At 47.0% G+C, this 16,176-nt stretch overlaps 6 protein-coding genes across 6 annotated transcripts; 4 read left to right on the top strand and 2 right to left on the bottom strand.

Moving 5' to 3' along the window:
• Positions 1–2,560: 2,560 nt before the first annotated feature.
• On the top strand, positions 2,561–5,797 carry LY89DRAFT_673656 (amidase signature enzyme; the record flags this gene model as incomplete). Its single annotated transcript, XM_018213373.1, has 10 exons — positions 2,561–2,588; positions 2,698–2,938; positions 3,281–3,426; positions 3,743–4,122; positions 4,158–4,366; positions 4,489–4,591; positions 4,639–5,143; positions 5,197–5,316; positions 5,353–5,559; positions 5,616–5,797. 10 exons carry the CDS (start codon positions 2,561–2,563, stop codon positions 5,795–5,797), a joined length of 2,121 nt encoding a protein of 706 aa, XP_018066188.1.
• Positions 5,628–6,677, bottom strand: LY89DRAFT_688334 (uncharacterized protein). The gene has a single exon (XM_018215687.1). It carries the CDS (start codon positions 6,518–6,520, stop codon positions 6,044–6,046), a length of 477 nt encoding a protein of 158 aa, XP_018066187.1. The 5' UTR covers positions 6,521–6,677; the 3' UTR covers positions 5,628–6,043.
• A 948-nt stretch (positions 6,678–7,625) lies between these two features.
• On the top strand, positions 7,626–9,157 carry LY89DRAFT_688331 (uncharacterized protein). The gene is made up of 3 exons (XM_018215686.1): positions 7,626–7,803; positions 7,930–8,173; positions 8,276–9,157. The coding sequence occupies exons 1-3, from the start codon at positions 7,681–7,683 to the stop codon at positions 8,881–8,883; spliced, it is 975 nt and encodes a 324-aa protein (XP_018066186.1). The 5' UTR covers positions 7,626–7,680; the 3' UTR covers positions 8,884–9,157.
• A 485-nt stretch (positions 9,158–9,642) lies between these two features.
• On the bottom strand, positions 9,643–10,656 carry LY89DRAFT_688330 (putative 60S ribosomal protein L44). The gene is made up of 4 exons (XM_018215685.1): positions 10,618–10,656; positions 10,332–10,424; positions 10,098–10,282; positions 9,643–10,038 (listed from the first exon to the last, which is right to left on the bottom strand). The coding sequence occupies exons 1-4, from the start codon at positions 10,618–10,620 to the stop codon at positions 9,999–10,001; spliced, it is 321 nt and encodes a 106-aa protein (XP_018066185.1). The 5' UTR covers positions 10,621–10,656; the 3' UTR covers positions 9,643–9,998.
• Positions 10,657–12,111: 1,455 nt separating this feature from the next.
• On the top strand, positions 12,112–13,790 carry LY89DRAFT_623990 (uncharacterized protein). Its single transcript, XM_018211038.1, has 3 exons — positions 12,112–12,351; positions 12,406–12,627; positions 12,690–13,790. Exons 1-3 carry the CDS (start codon positions 12,272–12,274, stop codon positions 13,414–13,416), a joined length of 1,029 nt encoding a protein of 342 aa, XP_018066184.1. The 5' UTR covers positions 12,112–12,271; the 3' UTR covers positions 13,417–13,790.
• A 1,321-nt stretch (positions 13,791–15,111) lies between these two features.
• On the top strand, positions 15,112–15,959 carry LY89DRAFT_786008 (uncharacterized protein; the record flags this gene model as incomplete). Its single annotated transcript, XM_018222946.1, has 2 exons — positions 15,112–15,373; positions 15,467–15,959. 2 exons carry the CDS (start codon positions 15,112–15,114, stop codon positions 15,814–15,816), a joined length of 612 nt encoding a protein of 203 aa, XP_018066183.1. The 3' UTR covers positions 15,817–15,959.
• Between the last annotated feature and the right edge of the window lie 217 nt (positions 15,960–16,176).

Here is a 16,176-nt window from a genome sequence, read left to right as displayed (position 1 = left end):
TGTCCGCTCTTTCAAGACCAATGGGTGCTCTGAGCCAAGGCGGTGGACTCTCGCAGTCAGAATCCGTCTCAGAGGAGATCTCTATCACATCGGAGATAGCCATTCTTGCGTCTTAACTTCAGGGTGATGGCGATCACCCCACAATCGTACATATACCAGGTAATATGTCCTCAAAGTCAGTCAGCTTCCAGAAAGCACCATGGACAGCTCTCTCTCTGTCTCTGTCTCTGTCTTTCACACGGCTCCAGTGTTCAAAAAGCTTGGACAATGATGATAGGGCTCGGCGGTAGACTTGCTGGCCCACCTGTCTACCAGCAAGTCCTTCGCGCGGCCACAAGTTCAGAAGAGCTTCTCGAACATAGTCCTGGGACCAATTATGCCACGGCCCTAGTGACACACGAATAACAGCCGCACTTGGTAAGCTTTTCCGGCCATGAATTCAGAAGAACTTCAATCATTCGGATCAAAGAAGTCCTGACATGAATTCAGAAGGGCATTCCCGGCCCCAAATTCAGGAAAGCTTCTCAGCGCCGAACTCAACAAACAAGATCTATCCGGCCCTAGATTCAAAAGTGCTTCAGACTCACAAAAGCTCAAGAGCCTCTTGCCCTCAGCAAGGCTTGTCCAGCTACAAGATTAGAAGAGGCGAGCTTCTCGAATCTGAAGCCCGCGTGAAATGCGTTCCACAATCAAGGCTAAGTTACGATTGGGCGACAATGGTAGCGGACAAACACTAAAACACAAACAGAGCAAGATTGCGACCAGCTGTAGGGTTCTATGACTTATGCTTCTGGGTGACTCGAACCGATTTGTGTCTCTGTCTCATCATGAGGTAAGCATTTCAAGATGCCTATGCTAAGTTTCGATACAGGAATGCTTACTGTTACTCCGAAACCAACAATGAAGCTTTGCCTAGGTGAGTCCGAGGGAGAATTTTATCACGTGATTGAAAATGCTGGTGCTGATCACCCCTATTCACAAGCGAGGCCTACTTGGTTAAGGGCGCTGCTAACGAGACCCAGTCCAACGTCCCAGGTGAAGGATGGTGGCGGTGTGGTAAATTTGACGCTACGAGCTGAGGTTAGTAAAATATGGAAACAAAGATGAAATTTGGCTTGTCCATTTGTGTTGGCCCATGAAATTCTACTTACCTCTTTCATGCAGCAACATACAGCATGGCGCCCTGAGACTGTGCGGCTTGACCCTCGATCCTGGCGGGTGCTGCAGCTTCTCCTCTATCATAAGGCAATTTATTATGCAGCTTAATAATTCGCAAGTGCGTGAATAGACTCGTAAGTAACGTCTGTCTGAGGCCGCCGTGTCTGAAGATGCAATATAAGTCAATGGATTGGTCTGAGTGCACAGAAAATCAGACATAGTGCTGTCGAAAAACGCTCTCACAAGTTAGGTGTTGGAAGTAATGATTTTCACTTACCGCAAAGAAAAGAAAGACTGCTGCCCTGTATTTTGACTCTTATGGTCGAAGGAGTATCGAGCTCTCTCAAGCTTCAACGGCGCAAATGCATTGGTTGGAAATTTCCGCAATGGTCCTCGAAAGTGTGCAAGGCAGGTGCCAAGTTGTACATGTGCGCAGACAACCAAAAAACAATGTCGAAAAGATCGTGTTTTTGCTCCCAAGAATGTTCCAATGGGGAAAGTCCCACACCAACGCTCAGCTGAGCACGACCACAGCCTGGAGGCAGGTGGGAAACTTGTCTTGCAAGCAGCTTAATAACTTCGTGGGTATTCTCGGAGCCCCAGGCTCTTTCAAATATTGAAGAGTGGTTCCCCGTGTGCAATATAGCATGTATAGACCTGACAAGTGTTAGAAAGATAGCAATATTGACAGACAAGCAAGAGTGATTAGAGTGGAGAATATCTCGGACAACAGCCTGACAGGGCTGGCATGAAATCGCACACTGAAGAACTTACTCTCAAAGATAAGTAAGACAGTGGATGTTAGTTGGCTTGATCAACGTAGTGTTGAGTTGGTCAGAACGCAGAAGCTTAATCGTGTTGTAGAGCAACGAGGTAGCTCTGGGAAGGCTGCAAAGTTCGAGTGCTTATGTTAGCCCGAGACTGATCTTGTTGTTGATGTGGAAAGTGTGCAGAAGGAATGGTGGGATGTCCGAGGTTTATATACTAGGATGGGGTGAAGGACGAGAAGAGTCAGACTAACGGCCTGAGGTTGGTGCGTGATGTCTTAGACAATTGCTTGTGGAGGTTGTAAGGATAGATGGAGTGAACTAGAAGGACGAAATTTACATACCCAAATAAGGTGACGCAAGCGAACAGACGGGCTGAAACCCTGAGGCTACTTCGCAAGGCATTGGCTTGCTGCTTCGAAACCCAACACCCTTAAGTAAGACACATCGTTGGTAACATAGAGTCAAGAACCATGAAGTAGAGTTATGAGGTATGATGGCGGTCCCACAGCTGGGGACATAGGCGAGACGTTGGCCTGGCGTGGACTTGATCGTGAGAGAATGCTGCACAGCGCTCTCACTTTGGTCTTCTGGTATTGTGCTTCAAGTCTGCTCAGAAGCTTGCATCAGTTGTCATGGCACTACTGGATGTGGGTCAGAGAGGTATGAAACTGTCAATGTACGGGGACGGAGAATTTACGAACCTGGACCAGTAGCGGCAAGTGAGAGACCTCGGACTCGTTGAGTCTGCTGCACAGAATTTCGTTTCCAGTGTGTATACAGCATCCGATATGGCTTAAGCAGTGCAACTTCAGTATGAGCCCTAGAGTGCTTGAAGTAGTCTCACGCCTGCGAGACCCCAAGGACTTGTCTAGCCAAGTGCTCTGGCCATGGTTTGATTCAGGAGAACGCTCCTGTTTCGCAACCCTATTGATAGCTAGCGCGTGGAGAAAGATTGTCAAGTGGCTCGTCTTCGACATTGTCAACAGGGACTCGACACTACTCACGCTCAAGTAGATAAGCTCACCTGGTGGGGTGTGATCGAGAAGAGCAAGCCGATATGGGAAAAAGAGTGTGATCGAGAGTTGTTGAAGGTCGAAGGATATCTAGAATGAGATCGTTTGTGGATCGGAGAAGCATTCAGAGTCGCGTTTTTTGGCCGTAGGCTCCATTAGGAAAGTTAGACGAGAGTGATCGGCCGTAGTCCCAATGGGGAAACGGCAACCTGGATCTTGGCTGACGGTGTACTGAGAGACAGAGGGAAAGAAGGTTTGAACATAATAGCGAATCGAAACTGTCTTCATCCTTCTCTACTCTCTACTCTCTACTGTCTACTCTCTACTCTGTTAATTGAGTCTTGTGTGGTGTCGGGATTCATCTAAGCCTCGGCCCGTACTTACTCTGTTCGTTGGTCATGGACCGTGCACCTTTGGCAGGGAGAGCTTGGATCAAGACGAGGAAATTATTCTAAAAGTGGACATGGGTGTCGGAGAATCGTCCTGTGTGTGGAGATGATGGAACTGTGCTTCTTCTCTTTGGACCTTTGAACCCCCTGCCTTTGTGCTTGTGTTGAGCGTGAGACCGTACAGAACTTGAGTTATTCCCATAGACACAAGTCCGGAATGAAACAAATGGGGCTGGACAAGGACTTTTTGAGCAGTATTGAAATATTCATGGATGTTTGATGTGTGGGTGTCGGCCGGAATAACGTGTTTCCCCTTATCACAAGCGATAGCACTCCCTCTTCTCTACCGAACATCATTTTCAGCTCGATGCAATTGCTCATGCCATGAGACAGATTGCTGTATTTCTGCAAGCTCTATGGACACGGTCTGCTTTTGCCACCAGGCCTTCTGGTCGATTTGATTTCCTTAACTCGGCCAATAACCTCACCTCCTCTGTCGAGTACAACAGCTCACAAATACCAAAGTTTTCAAAGATGGACGGTCTCAACCCAGTGTTGGCTCCTGCCACCGAAATCCAGTCTCTCCTTGAAAATGGGGCTATCACGAGTGTGGAGTTGATCGACACCTTCCTGGCACAGATCAAAAAGCACAATCGTGCTGGACTTGAGCTTCGTGCCCTCAGTAGTGTCCCATCAAGGGAACTGCTTCTTGCAAGAGCAGAGATGCTCGACAAAGAACGACGTGCTGGAAAGACTAGAAGTCCATTTCACGGTATTCCCATCACCTTGAAGGTCTGTAGATTTCTACAAGAAGTTTACATGATTAGCTAACAAGGACAGGATGCCATTGTAACGGATTTGTCGCTGGAATGAGTAGCGAGGTTGGATCGTATGCTTTTAGAGATGCAGTCCCAAAACAAAATGCCGAAATTGTGGACGTGGTAGTGTATTCCCGCCTTGTGTGTTTGGATGATGCTGATAGTTGGCAAAGCTGCTGGAACGGTGTCTCATCATCATTGGAAAAGCAAGCCTCACGGTTAGTCTATGTGCTCCGGGAGCATTCACGTAGCAATGCTAATTTAGAACAGGAATTTTGCGGTCAAAAGGATGATGGTCCTACCATTACCGAAATCATGATCTCGTGACTGATCTCAATAGGGGACAGGGTGTCAAAACTGGTTGGTCAGCCACCAACGGGCAATCCCAGTCAGCGGATGTCAAAGGTGGGGTCGCGAAAGACGACTTGATATACGGATACACCGTAAGATTGGACAATGAAGCCCTTGGTCGTCACACTAATCTTGGTAGACTCCTGGAGGCTCGTCGTCTGGCTCCGCCATTGGAGTATCTGCGGGATTCACACTGTCTTGTGGTACAGAGCATGATGGTTCGGCCATAGGTCCGGCTAACCGAGCAGCCCTGTACGCAGTGAAGATGACTCACGGAAGCGTGCCGACGAAAGGCGTCTTCCGCATTACCTCCAGTATGGACTGCCTAGCTGGGATGGCAAAGTCAACGGCAGATCTGGCACTTCTGTTGGAAATGATGCTCACCGAGGAAGCTCGTAAGCACCTGCCTGCAGATGGGTATAATTCTGCGTTGGTACATTCATGGGATGGCATCTCGATTGGTTTTGTTGACCCTTCCCTATGGCGACTGCCTGCATCAATATGTCCACCCGATGAGGATTCGATTGCGCAGCAAGAGGCGACTATTAATGCTGCCATGAAGAAGATGAGCGATCTTGGAGCACGAGTTGTTTATCCCGTGGAGCTTCCTCCATATTCAGACTTCGATTTCGACACAGTTTCAGGTTCGTTATATGAATGAATTCGAGATCTCAATCTATAACTAACAAACATATAGATTATGAGTTTACGGAGACGTACCCAGAATTTACTTCAAACTTCAAAGAACCACCCACCAAGAATCTAGCTGAACTAATCGAGTTCAATAAACAGCATGCCGATTTGGAGCTGCCAGCAGGTGAGTAATCAAGTGTTCATAACATGGCCCTCAAAGCGCTAAGAATCGAAGACTCTCCGTCGCAATCATTCTTGGAAGATGCTCTTAATTCGAGGATCACCAGCGAGGATTATACGGCAGCCAAAGCTCAGATGAGAAAGTTAGGGGGGCCCGATGGTAATGATCGAGCTATGGGCGAACACCAAGTCGACGTCATAGTAGCGCCTTCCCACAGTCCCATTTCCGGTGTCAGCGCCGCAGCAGGTAAGAAAGCATTAGTAATATTTTGTACTCATCTCCATTCTGACTCCATTGTCTAGGCTATCCTATTGCCACTGTTCCACTTGGAATGATAGAAAAGTACAATGCGCCTTTCGGAATCTCCATTGTCTCGACGGCTTTCGCAGAAGACAAGTTGTTGCGATTCATGAGCGCCTTTGAGGCGACTTTTCCTCAGAGGACACCTCCTTCGATGTTGCAAGAGGAACATGCTTCTCTATAGTTGTCGCCGTTCCGGGTATGGTATACGGCAGCAACCATTGACCATCGAGGGGTTGATATCATGTCGTAAGAGCGAAGCAACTCAGCCACTACTCAACCTATCGATCACAATGAGTCGAATCTCCACGCTTTGCCTTGGGCGAGCATCGCCACTTGCCTCGGGATCAACAAAAGCTGCATGAGCACAGTCTGATGCATAAGTTAGTGCCATGTATATCGGAGATCCAATCGTGTCTCAAAATTTGTCTTATCTTTTTCCTCTGATAGCGAAATCGAATTGCAAAAACAGGGTCACCTCATCAGGAGACTGATCGCTCAGCCAATACCACTGTTGTTCTGGATTATACCTCACCCAGCAATTCTCGCTAATTGTGCGAGGCGTCACAAGATCTCCTTGGACGAGGCTGCTCATTGATATGGTTCTGCAATCGCACACAGAGCGAGAGGACAATCTTCCACCAGCCGAAGTGGCCGCCACAAACTGGATCCAGGTCGGCATATTCCGAGGCTTCATCCTTGGTAAGATGGCGCCGAATCCTATTATATCCACCGTGGTGTGAATGATCTGGCAGAGTATAAGCATAGTATGATAGTTGCAACCAAGACCTAGCTTACCCATGTGAACGATGGTAGCAGGCAAGCTTGTAATCTCTGAAACAGCTCTATACGGAAGGGCTGAAAAGTTGTTGGTGCGTGTCTTTGGAAAGAAGGAGAAGTCAGTCATTAGAAGAGAACCAGGTGGCACAAGGCGTAATCACCGCGACATCATAGCAAATAATTCGGTCGGCCTTCAATTTGGTTTGAAGCAAAGTAACGCATTCTTGGGCATACTTCAAATTGGTCTCTTCACTGCCGTCCAATACTGACAGAAAATTGTGGCTGATCCACTCGAAAGAATTGTCTTCCAGTGTAAAGCTCGAGATTGAGTCTCTGACATTCGTGATTGTGATATTATCATGAACTGTCGCCTCGATATTGCTCTGCTTATCTAACGTGAGGTATGGCAGCTCAGAGATGATGTAGGGCTTCTCGCCATCATATCGCTGGTTGTCGGAGATGAAACCAAGGGAGACGGTTTTCGACATGGCTTCTTCTGAAGTTCTATGATTGCAGAACTGCTATAATTTTAGAAGGGAGCCAGACTCATTTATCCCGGCCTCATACCTTGACAATCGCCACCGCTGCAAGTTATCGCAAACGGAAAAATACCGATTTTCCCTGCGATGATTAGGATGACCACACCTGTGCTGTACAGACTTCGGGCGGCGCGACTAGCTACGAGTTTAGGTTATTTATGCTATTTGGGAGTCTTGCACTGTACAGTGAGGTGACCGTTTCGAAAGTATAGAGCACACTCGTCATGTTCAGAAGTCTGAAGCCGTGCGAATCACACCACCGTGTGAAGTGAGGATGTGATTGGCAACATTCTATTGAGCCTCAAATGGACACTCAAATTACGGGATAAAATTAGGCCGAGTGCACCGCTTCAGACTTCTGAATACGAGTACACGGTCCAGACGGGCGGCACAGACTTTTGACACCTCACTGTGCAGCACATGTAAAGCATTGAAGATATGATTGATTATTATTAAGCAATAGTTGATTGAAAAGAAGTCAGCTATTTTTCTAATTTATGTTTATTATTAAATAAAATGTAAAAATATTACGGAAATTATATAAATAATAAAAAAATATATTAATAAATTTAAAAATTTGAAATTTAATACCAGCTGGCATTAAAAGCCCCTGAACTAAGCCTAAAACAGCGCATAAAAGTGGATACTATGGAATTCTAACTAACACTTGTTATTGCTTTCGCAGATTTGACTGATGTACGTGTATCCTCATGTCCACATACTGTGTACAACTAATCACTCTATAATCATGCCATCCACTTTACCTCCTTCTGCAGACTCCCGGAACAAATTCGAGGACCTATCTGGGGTTGATAGTACTCAGTATTCAAATCCGTACGATGCCTTGATCGAGGCGTGCCGAGATGACCCTGTAAGCGCTTCATGTCGCTGAAATGAATGCCCTTGCTTGACAGCCACTCTGCTGTATCTTGGCCAAACCGCTCGAGGATTGCATTTCATTGTTAGCTTCGAGGCTGACTTAGCTCACACTGTGCAGGCCAAGCTTCAAGACAAATACTCCGCACACCGCGTGACACGTAATAGTCAGCAAAAAGAAAAATTGCTCTCGTCGGACTTTTCGGGATTGATCCTAGATCCCATTCTCCAAAGGTTGACAGACTCTTCTGTACAGCCAGGGTTTCGAGATCCGAGGCACTGCTTAGTGTTTTGGGCCAGACCTCCAACACACATACGCTCTCTGGTGGAAAGGGTGCAGCACAAATTGCTTCGTCTGGCACCAAGTACGTACCAATCTATCTTTCTCCTGTTGTCAAGCTCACATACTTTTTTGCCCAATCTGCATCAATAATATGAGTTGCATCCTCTAGACTAACACTCTTCAGACCTTTGGTTAATGCCCTTGCAAAACCTGCACCTGACGGCCCTTGAGATTACACACTCTTTGACTGAGCCAGAGATAGAAACCATAGTTTCTCAGCTTGGCCAACCAGTCATCAGATCGATGACTGATTACACTTACAGTCACCGTGCTCGCTTGATCAAGCCCATGATCTCTTACGACGGAGCAGCCTTGGCATTGTCTTTCCTTCCTGCATCCGGAGAAGGGCTACCTTCAAAGGAGAGCAGTAATCTGGATGAGAGAACGCGAGAAGAGGACAGCTTCACCTATCATCACTTACGTCGAGATTTATTCAATATTGCCAAAGAGGCTGTGCATATTAATTCTCGTTATGTGGTTCCCAGCTCTCACATCACCGTCGGACGTTTTCTGACTCAAGATGATCACGACACACCAGGGAAGATGGAACTGTTCATCAGAGAGATTGAAGATATTAATGCTTGGCTTCAAGAAGCGTATTGGCCGGAAAACGGAGGTGATAGGATAGAAGATGGAGAGTGGATTGTAGGTCAAGAAAAGGGGCTCGATTTCCGGCACGGCACGTTGTGGTATGGAGGCGGCACGACCATTAGACTTGGAAAGGGGTTTTAAACAATCAAACTGCGCAGTAATACGTTGGATGATTTTCTACTTGAAATAAAGAGACAGAAAAGTTTGCAGAACCACACAAGTCGACTTTCAATCTCGCTTTATGCGCTGGACTGAGGTGATATCGCATAACAGTTTTTGTGTATTACTGCAACCATCGGATATGCAAACTGCATTCAGACTAGAAGTTACCAAGCATGGCTGTTGGACCTGGAAGTATGTTTTCCTTACGAAATTGGTGTATATGTAACTCCAACAACCAGATCTCTGTCGTTACCTATGTTTGCATTTCTTGCTTACACAACTACCTATTCTGTTTCGGGCTAAAACGCTTCCATGAAGATTCCAATAAACTCTGGGTTATACCATTTTTCTAAAAGAAAGGGGTATTGATAGAAGGCCATCAGGAATAGGTAATAGAGCCAAATTTGACAAAAGCTGCAACCGGTCGAAAGTTGAAATAATTGAAAAACAGGCCATTTTCCCTTTCAGAAGTCAAGGTGAAATAAAGAAAATACTCTGAAGAAATGTGACTTCTCACTCAACTTGGATTTAGCTTTATGCATATCTGGAATATGTGTCGTTTCAGGCAAAAACAACCTTTCTGAAATATCAAGGTCACAATAAGTTATGCTACAAAAGCAGTAAGTAATAGAACAGGAGACATGAGTGAGCAACATGCTCTGCAGACAAAGGCAACGGTAGTGAGAATAGTTCAGAAAGAAATGTTCTTTTGATTCAGTGAAGGACAGTTAGTGAGTTGCCAGAAAGGGGTGCCATATGGCGCGAGATTCCAATTGCTGATGCTAGCTAGGTATTCTCTGCCCCAGCTCTTTCTCCTTCTCTCTAAGCTCACATCGCCATTGTGACTTATTCGAGCGCCATGTCTCCTGTCTTCGGATGTGATCGAGAGCGAGCTCACACATGCAAAATTGGCCATATCACTTCGTAGGGGGTGGAATTGGTATCAGCAAATCTTGCTATGCTCCTCCAGTGATGCAGAATAAGGTACAAATCGCCGTTCCATCACAGCGTTCAATTGCCCCATCCATCTCAACCACGTTGCCCACGCAAAATCCACCCAATCCATGCCCAGGGAGAGAGGAGTCGCAGATCATCTAAAAGACCAACGCAGCACCCTTAGTCTTCTTGTCACCACTGTAACCAATCAGCTTCATTCTATCTCGCAAATATTCTGCCTTGGGAAAATGGCATACCCAAGTTCGAAATGCTTGCATCGCTTCAATGCCAGTTGTGCCTTCGTTTTGCAAGCTGTGCATTCCAATCTCAACACGACCTTCTTCGTAGTCTTGGCCTTCTTGTGGAAGACTGGCTTCGTTTGACCACCATAACCGGATTGCTTTCGATCATAACGACGCTTTCCTTGCGCGAACAGCGATGCCTGTCCACGTCAGATTTCAATTCCCGCTGGCTTCGTTCTAGAGAACTACCTTTCCTGCCTTGTATTGAGTGACCTTGTGCTGTGTGTGCTTTCTGCAGTCCTTGCCCTTGCAGTAGGTTCTTCGTGTCTTAGGAACGTTGACCTTGATCTGTTAGCCATTATCCTGTCTCTTGATCTGTTGCCACATGGTGGTGTTGCGGCAGCTGTTGTGGTCGAGTTCCATATTGAAGTTGGATTTTTGCCTCTCGCAAGTGTCTCCTTTGGAATATCTCGCTTCGTACAGATCCGCAGACTCCAGACAGCTGATCGGTGGGATAATGAAATGGAATACAAACCATCTTGACGGTGTTCGAAGTTTCGACGTGTCGGGAGGTTATTGTCGGGGTTGGAAGATCTCGATATTGAGATATTTCGATATCAACTCGTTGTGGGCTTGGCGATCGCTTAAATGGGACTAGGTATTTCTATCATGTGACACCCATAGCGTCCCTGCAAAGGTTGCCAGGTTGCAGGTGAGGACGAAATCTCGAACTTTTATTACCTTGAAAGCACAGGATTAAACTGATGGCCTCTATTGGTATGTGCTGTTTGAGTTTGATTTACCACTGGGTGCATTGCCAAGTGGTGAAATCGGAGGAAGTATCCCAAAATCCAGGTATGAGACACGATAACTCGATTGATCAGACAAGATTTCATAGATATCTTGCCTTGCCAAGTAGAATGTCCCTGGAGGTTGACATATACCTAGATAGTACGAAGTCGTAGGGCAATAAGTTTTCCAAGTACAGATCTCAATGTTCCATACTTCCTCGTACTTTGATATTGGTAAGTTGTATTTTCTGGTCATTGCAGCATTGTCGGTTCCATCAAGTTTCACAATATCTGGAGGTGGAGCATATTCCCCCCTCTATTCCCGAGTTACAGTTTGAGCTTACTTTCCATGCGTGGGCTATCCTTTATCATATCTAGCTTCCAAACAAGGTCCTCAACTATTTAGGACTTCTTTTCAAGACGAATCTTCTCGGTAACGGCTTATTCATTTCGTTGTAGTTTCAAAACGCCTTATGCTTCTACTTTTTGATTTTCAACTCTCTTCTCTAACAACCTAGCTTTGAGATCCATGTTTCCTTGACTATCATTTTGCTGCTCAGCTTCTAAAGCCCACTGCGATTGGGAATTCTACTACTGTTAAATGTTTACGAGCACATCTTCAAGCTTAGGCGGGACCCAAGTCCCACGTCCTTGGCCTGGGGGATTTGAGCACAAGTACTGTTAATCATGATTAATTCGTGACGAAAAGTTATCGTGATTTAATACGAAAATATGCTTCGACTCTTTCATGTGATATCTGCTTGTGTCCCGGCCACTGAAGGGGGGGCAGTCTCGAAGCATGATTACCTCGAAGGAAGGACCAGCATTGAACTGGAAGCAAGTTTTCGAAACATGAAGTTCTTAATGTCCCACATTTCCTGGCACTATGACAATTGGTAAAGAAGGCACGGGGTCCGACAAGTGTGTACTACTTAAGACTAGATCCAGATTAAATACATGTGAGAATTGTCAGAAGGGGAGAAGAGAGACTTCTGGATATTATAGGTGAGAGGCATGCCTCCGAAATCGAGGACTTGACAGGCTCATGTTCGCTCGCGATGTACTGGCGGTCATTCAGCTCGAATGCGACCAAGAAATTTGCCACACTACCAGCACCAATTACCCATTGCCTGGCCTAGGTTCAACGCAATAATCAGAAGAGAAATCTTCCACCAAAAGTTTCAGCAAATCATGTTCTTTCATTTATAACATCACGTGGCTGATTCCGTCTTAGCGCCTTCGGGCGGCGCTTTCCCCGCCAGTCTTGTTTACAAAGTCGTCAACACACGTCAACTTCACCCACGTCAACCATCCTACTGCAAACAATACCTCACTTCCCTTTCAAAGCACATACATAACGATCGCGTAGCTTCATCTAACTCAATCGCATTATTCAAAATGTCTGGGGCGTCGACGTACTTGCAGAAGATGAGGAAGGCCGAGTTGGTGGAGCTCGCTGATTCCGTAGACTTCAAAGAGTGAGACTCCCGCATACCTCACCTTCCTACGGCGCATCTGCTCACATTCCACAGATACGATGGCTTGAAGAAAACCGAACTCGAAGTCGCGCTTGATGAGTATCTGACGCAGAATGCCTCGCAATTCTCGAGCGAAACGCGACTTGCGCCCTTCTATAAAAGAAGCTCCCCTGTGAAAAAGGAGCCATCCACATCATCCGCGTTGGCAGAGATTGACTCAAAAGTTAAGTCAGTCAAGCGAAGGGTGACGAAGGCTGCAGAGGAACTTGTTGCGACGTACGTAACGCGCCGCTATGCGCGTCAGTCCTACCCTAGAATCTTTGTTGACATTATTCTAGAGATGATTCGGAGGTTGAGCCGGCTACCACGCGCTCACGAGCTGCTTTAACTCGCACTCCTCGAGCTTCAGCATTGTCAAATCTGTCGTTCGCTTCAAGTGTACCTTTACCGCCCTCACCAGCCGTTGTCACCGACGCGATTGAGCGTCACACACAAGCCTTGCGCTCGCAGGTTGGGCAACTGGTTGAGAAGGCCGGTTTCACGGAGACCGCCGAAGCTACGCGTGAAGCATTGTCAACAGTTGTGACTGTCCAAAGCCTCGTTGTTGCTTTCGAGCTTTGGAATCTGCGAAAGGAGGTCTTGGCTGACCGATACGCGTTTACCATCCCATCTATCGGGTTACTCGGTACCCAGCCATACGACGTCAAAGTCCCTGATCTGTTTCTGCTTCTGACCAGCTCATTCTGGGGCCCTACCTCCCTCTGGGCCACCACCAGTCTCATTATACCTCTCGTCGCCGCTTACTTCTTCAATCTGACTTCCAAGCCCTCAAGAGGTCGTCAATCCGCACATTTCAACTACACTTTTGATCCATTGACATTCAGCATTGTGAAGGCATTGCTGACCTACGTCATCTATGGCCAGGATGTGACTTTTGGCGGCTTGGTAGATCTCGAGTATGTTGCAAGAATCAATTCCGCAATTTTCGGCGGCTATCAGGGTGTGCTTGTCGGAACGGGAATTGGAGCCTTGGTTACTCTGTATGAGGCTGTTCTCAAAAAATAGGCCCATCTAAGAGCAAATGCATGCAAGTATAAGCAAGAAGATGGCCTAGTATATTTTGTATAGGATGCTTGAATAGCGGCGTACGTGTTCTGGTCGTTGTTTTGGCCTTGGTCTCTTCTATTGCTGGGCAATTACTATGACGTTGAGTTGGTGCGGCGAAGGGGGAAGACGCTTCATTCACATCATTCGCTCTTCTCTCGCAGTTGTTCTTATGCGCTGCACGTGGTCTCGGGAGAGGTCATTGGAAGGCGTTAAGGCGTGGCGGCGATGGGATACCTTTTTGTGTTTACAGTTTTTGCTTTACTCTTTACGTGTATACGAACGGGAATGGATTAAGGTTTTAGTTATCTCGCCTTGAAATATTTAATTCGCTGTGTTCATAATCCTTTCTTTGCGATGTCTATTTCAATCACACAGTGTCCCCTATGGCTTTTCTACGACCCTATCACCACCCTGGCACCTAGTCAATACTCATGGGCGCACCTTGGACAGCAACTAATTCCCGACCATCCTGAACCATTGTTAAATGCAAGCTACCACCAGTGAATGGACTCCAGTTCGAAAACGAATCCGCAAGCTGCCTCGACTTGTTCGGATTTGCCGGGCTGCTACTGGATACGGTAGTATCGCACGGAGCTGTGGGTGTCGCCAGATCCTTCATTCTTTCGGAATCTCTCTGATCCGCGAATCTCACCAAAAAGTGAGCCTGAAAATGTTCACGCCCTCAATGTCATCGATACCTGCTCCCACGCTCGAATGACGACAAGCGGACCGTACTTCGCTCGCAGCGACGGCTGATGACTATCATCAGCCATTCAATCCTCAGCCTTGCAGCATGACTTTTCTGGCTGAACCTCCAGGAAATTGTTCGAAAAATCAAAAGGCATCGATCACATGACATCAGAAAAGTTCGCTGCGCCCGACTTAAGGTCGACTCCGCGAATGCTTCGCCAAATCGCCAAACGCCAAGCCAATGACAGCCCATCAACGACATCTTTGAGCTCAATTCAATTAGCCAAATGGTAAAGGCGTCACTCAGCCTTCGGACTTCTTTTCTAGAAGGACCAGTGTCCTGGATGCACGTTCTGTTGCTACTTGCAAACCACCCTATTTCAAAGTTCTGTCTCAGCCTTGATGTTGTTCAGCGGTTGGCTCGCACGCCTCGTCCAAGGTGATGTTGGCTTTGAGGTAGAAATAAGCTTCTCTGTACATGGAGATCTGTCAGATTCTAGACTGCGTTCCAATGAGACCCTGGTCTACTCAGTCTTCTTCCTCGCCGGCAGAATAACGTTGTTTGTCTCCGAGGGCTCAGTTTCTTCATGCCTCATCTCTCTCTGTAAGGTGTTGAGGTCAGCAGCCATGCTTAGGAAACGAGGTGTCAAGTCTGGGTCTGGGAATAGATTCGATGTCACTGCTTACCTTCCTATCACATACAAAGTTTGATCACGATGTTGTGGTTTATGTTTTCCTATATATACGAAAGGTAAGTCCGTTGCAGAAAAGACTTTCCTTCATCACAACACCAACAACACAAAAACAGCAACCTTTTCCTACGTTTCAATTTCCTATCTTTGCTTTATTTCCTTACTCGATTTCATATCTCACTTCAAGAAACAACAATCTTTCAATCTCCAACTTCACAACAGCGACTTTCACTCTCACTCACTCACTTAATTAACAAAAAATACCAACAAAATGCATTTCTCAACCACCACCATCCTCTCCACCATCATCCTCGCCTCCTCCGCTTTCGCAGGTCCCCTCGACTCCCGCGACTCAGACGACTCCTCCAACCCAGATCTCAACATCTTCCCCACCACCGCCGACGCCTACGAGAACTACGCCATCTGCAAGAACAAGATCACCAAGGACCGCTTCCCAAGTCTCGCTGCCCCAAGCGATGAAGGCGGTTGCGTCCGCTACTACCCCGGGATCGACATGACCGGTGTCGTGACCAGTAAGTAGAAACCCTCCATTTTGCCCCTTCCTCCTACCTCCACATCTTCACTCTCTACCTCTCAAGGCAGATCACAACACTAACGTCCAACAGTGATCGACCTCTTCTTCAAAGACGGCATCTCCAACGCCTGCGACTGCGCCGCCGCCTGCTTGGACCGCCCCCTCACCTGCACCAACTGGGTCTTCAAGCACACCTTCGCCGGCGCCGCCATCGACTCCAACAAGCGCTCCTGCACCCTGTACTCCTCGCCCAACATCCCCACCGACGTGACGCTCATGTATCACCTCAACGGCTCCGTCGGCACCGGCGTCATCGGCATGAACCCGCAACAGGGCGGCGACGCTCCCCTGACGTTCTTGGATGTGAATAACACTATGGTGGACAAGTTTGGTGTTTCGGGGTTCATGAGCAGGGATACGAATGGGTTGCAGTATTGTTAGAGCGGGGATTGGAGAGCTGGTGTTAACATTGCATTGCATAGCGTTTGGTTTTGGGTTGAGATGAGATGATGGAGTCGCTCTTTACTGATTTTGGATTTTGCATAGCTTTGGTGTTTTTCCCTCTTTTGCATTTTAGATTGGTTACTCATTGGTTCGGTGTGGACTGTCCTTATTGGTAATATTGGTAATGTTTGGATATTTATAAGACACTCCTTTGGTATTGTACTAGGATTGGAATGGCAATTGTCTTCCCGTCAACTCTTTCTCCTCGCTACTTGGCTGTGATGTGATGATTTGAGAAAGAACATTTGGTAAAAGACTGAAGGTCCCTTATCTTGCGGTCAAAGACTTTACTACCTC

This window comes from Mollisia scopiformis (assembly GCF_001500285.1).
Source record: "Mollisia scopiformis unplaced genomic scaffold LY89scaffold_22, whole genome shotgun sequence".
Taxonomy (NCBI): Eukaryota; Fungi; Ascomycota; class Leotiomycetes; order Helotiales; family Mollisiaceae; genus Mollisia; species Mollisia scopiformis.
This window is presented reverse-complemented; position numbering and strand designations above follow the sequence as displayed.

What these genes read in the sequence shown, in the direction of transcription:
- LY89DRAFT_688334 (XM_018215687.1), bottom strand. Translation starts at nt 6,520, where the DNA reads ATGACTGACTTCTCCTTCTTTCCAAAGACACGCACCAACAACTTTTCA.
- LY89DRAFT_688331 (XM_018215686.1), top strand. Translation starts at nt 7,681, where the DNA reads ATGCCATCCACTTTACCTCCTTCTGCAGACTCCCGGAACAAATTCGAG. An exon ending in AGGCGTGCCGAGATGACCCT is followed by an intron (nt 7,804 to 7,929) that starts GTAAGCGCTTCA and finishes CACACTGTGCAG; the next exon opens with GCCAAGCTTCAAGACAAATA. An exon ending in ATTGCTTCGTCTGGCACCAA is followed by an intron (nt 8,174 to 8,275) that starts GTACGTACCAAT and finishes AACACTCTTCAG; the next exon opens with ACCTTTGGTTAATGCCCTTG.
- LY89DRAFT_688330 (XM_018215685.1), bottom strand. An exon ending in CTCAATACAAGGCAGGAAAG is followed by an intron (nt 10,283 to 10,331) that starts GTAGTTCTCTAG and finishes TGACGTGGACAG; the next exon opens with GCATCGCTGTTCGCGCAAGG. An exon ending in TGCAAGCATTTCGAACTTGG is followed by an intron (nt 10,039 to 10,097) that starts GTATGCCATTTT and finishes GATTGGTTACAG; the next exon opens with TGGTGACAAGAAGACTAAGG.
- LY89DRAFT_623990 (XM_018211038.1), top strand. Translation starts at nt 12,272, where the DNA reads ATGTCTGGGGCGTCGACGTACTTGCAGAAGATGAGGAAGGCCGAGTTG. An exon ending in GATTCCGTAGACTTCAAAGA is followed by an intron (nt 12,352 to 12,405) that starts GTGAGACTCCCG and finishes CACATTCCACAG; the next exon opens with ATACGATGGCTTGAAGAAAA. An exon ending in GCAGAGGAACTTGTTGCGAC is followed by an intron (nt 12,628 to 12,689) that starts GTACGTAACGCG and finishes ACATTATTCTAG; the next exon opens with AGATGATTCGGAGGTTGAGC.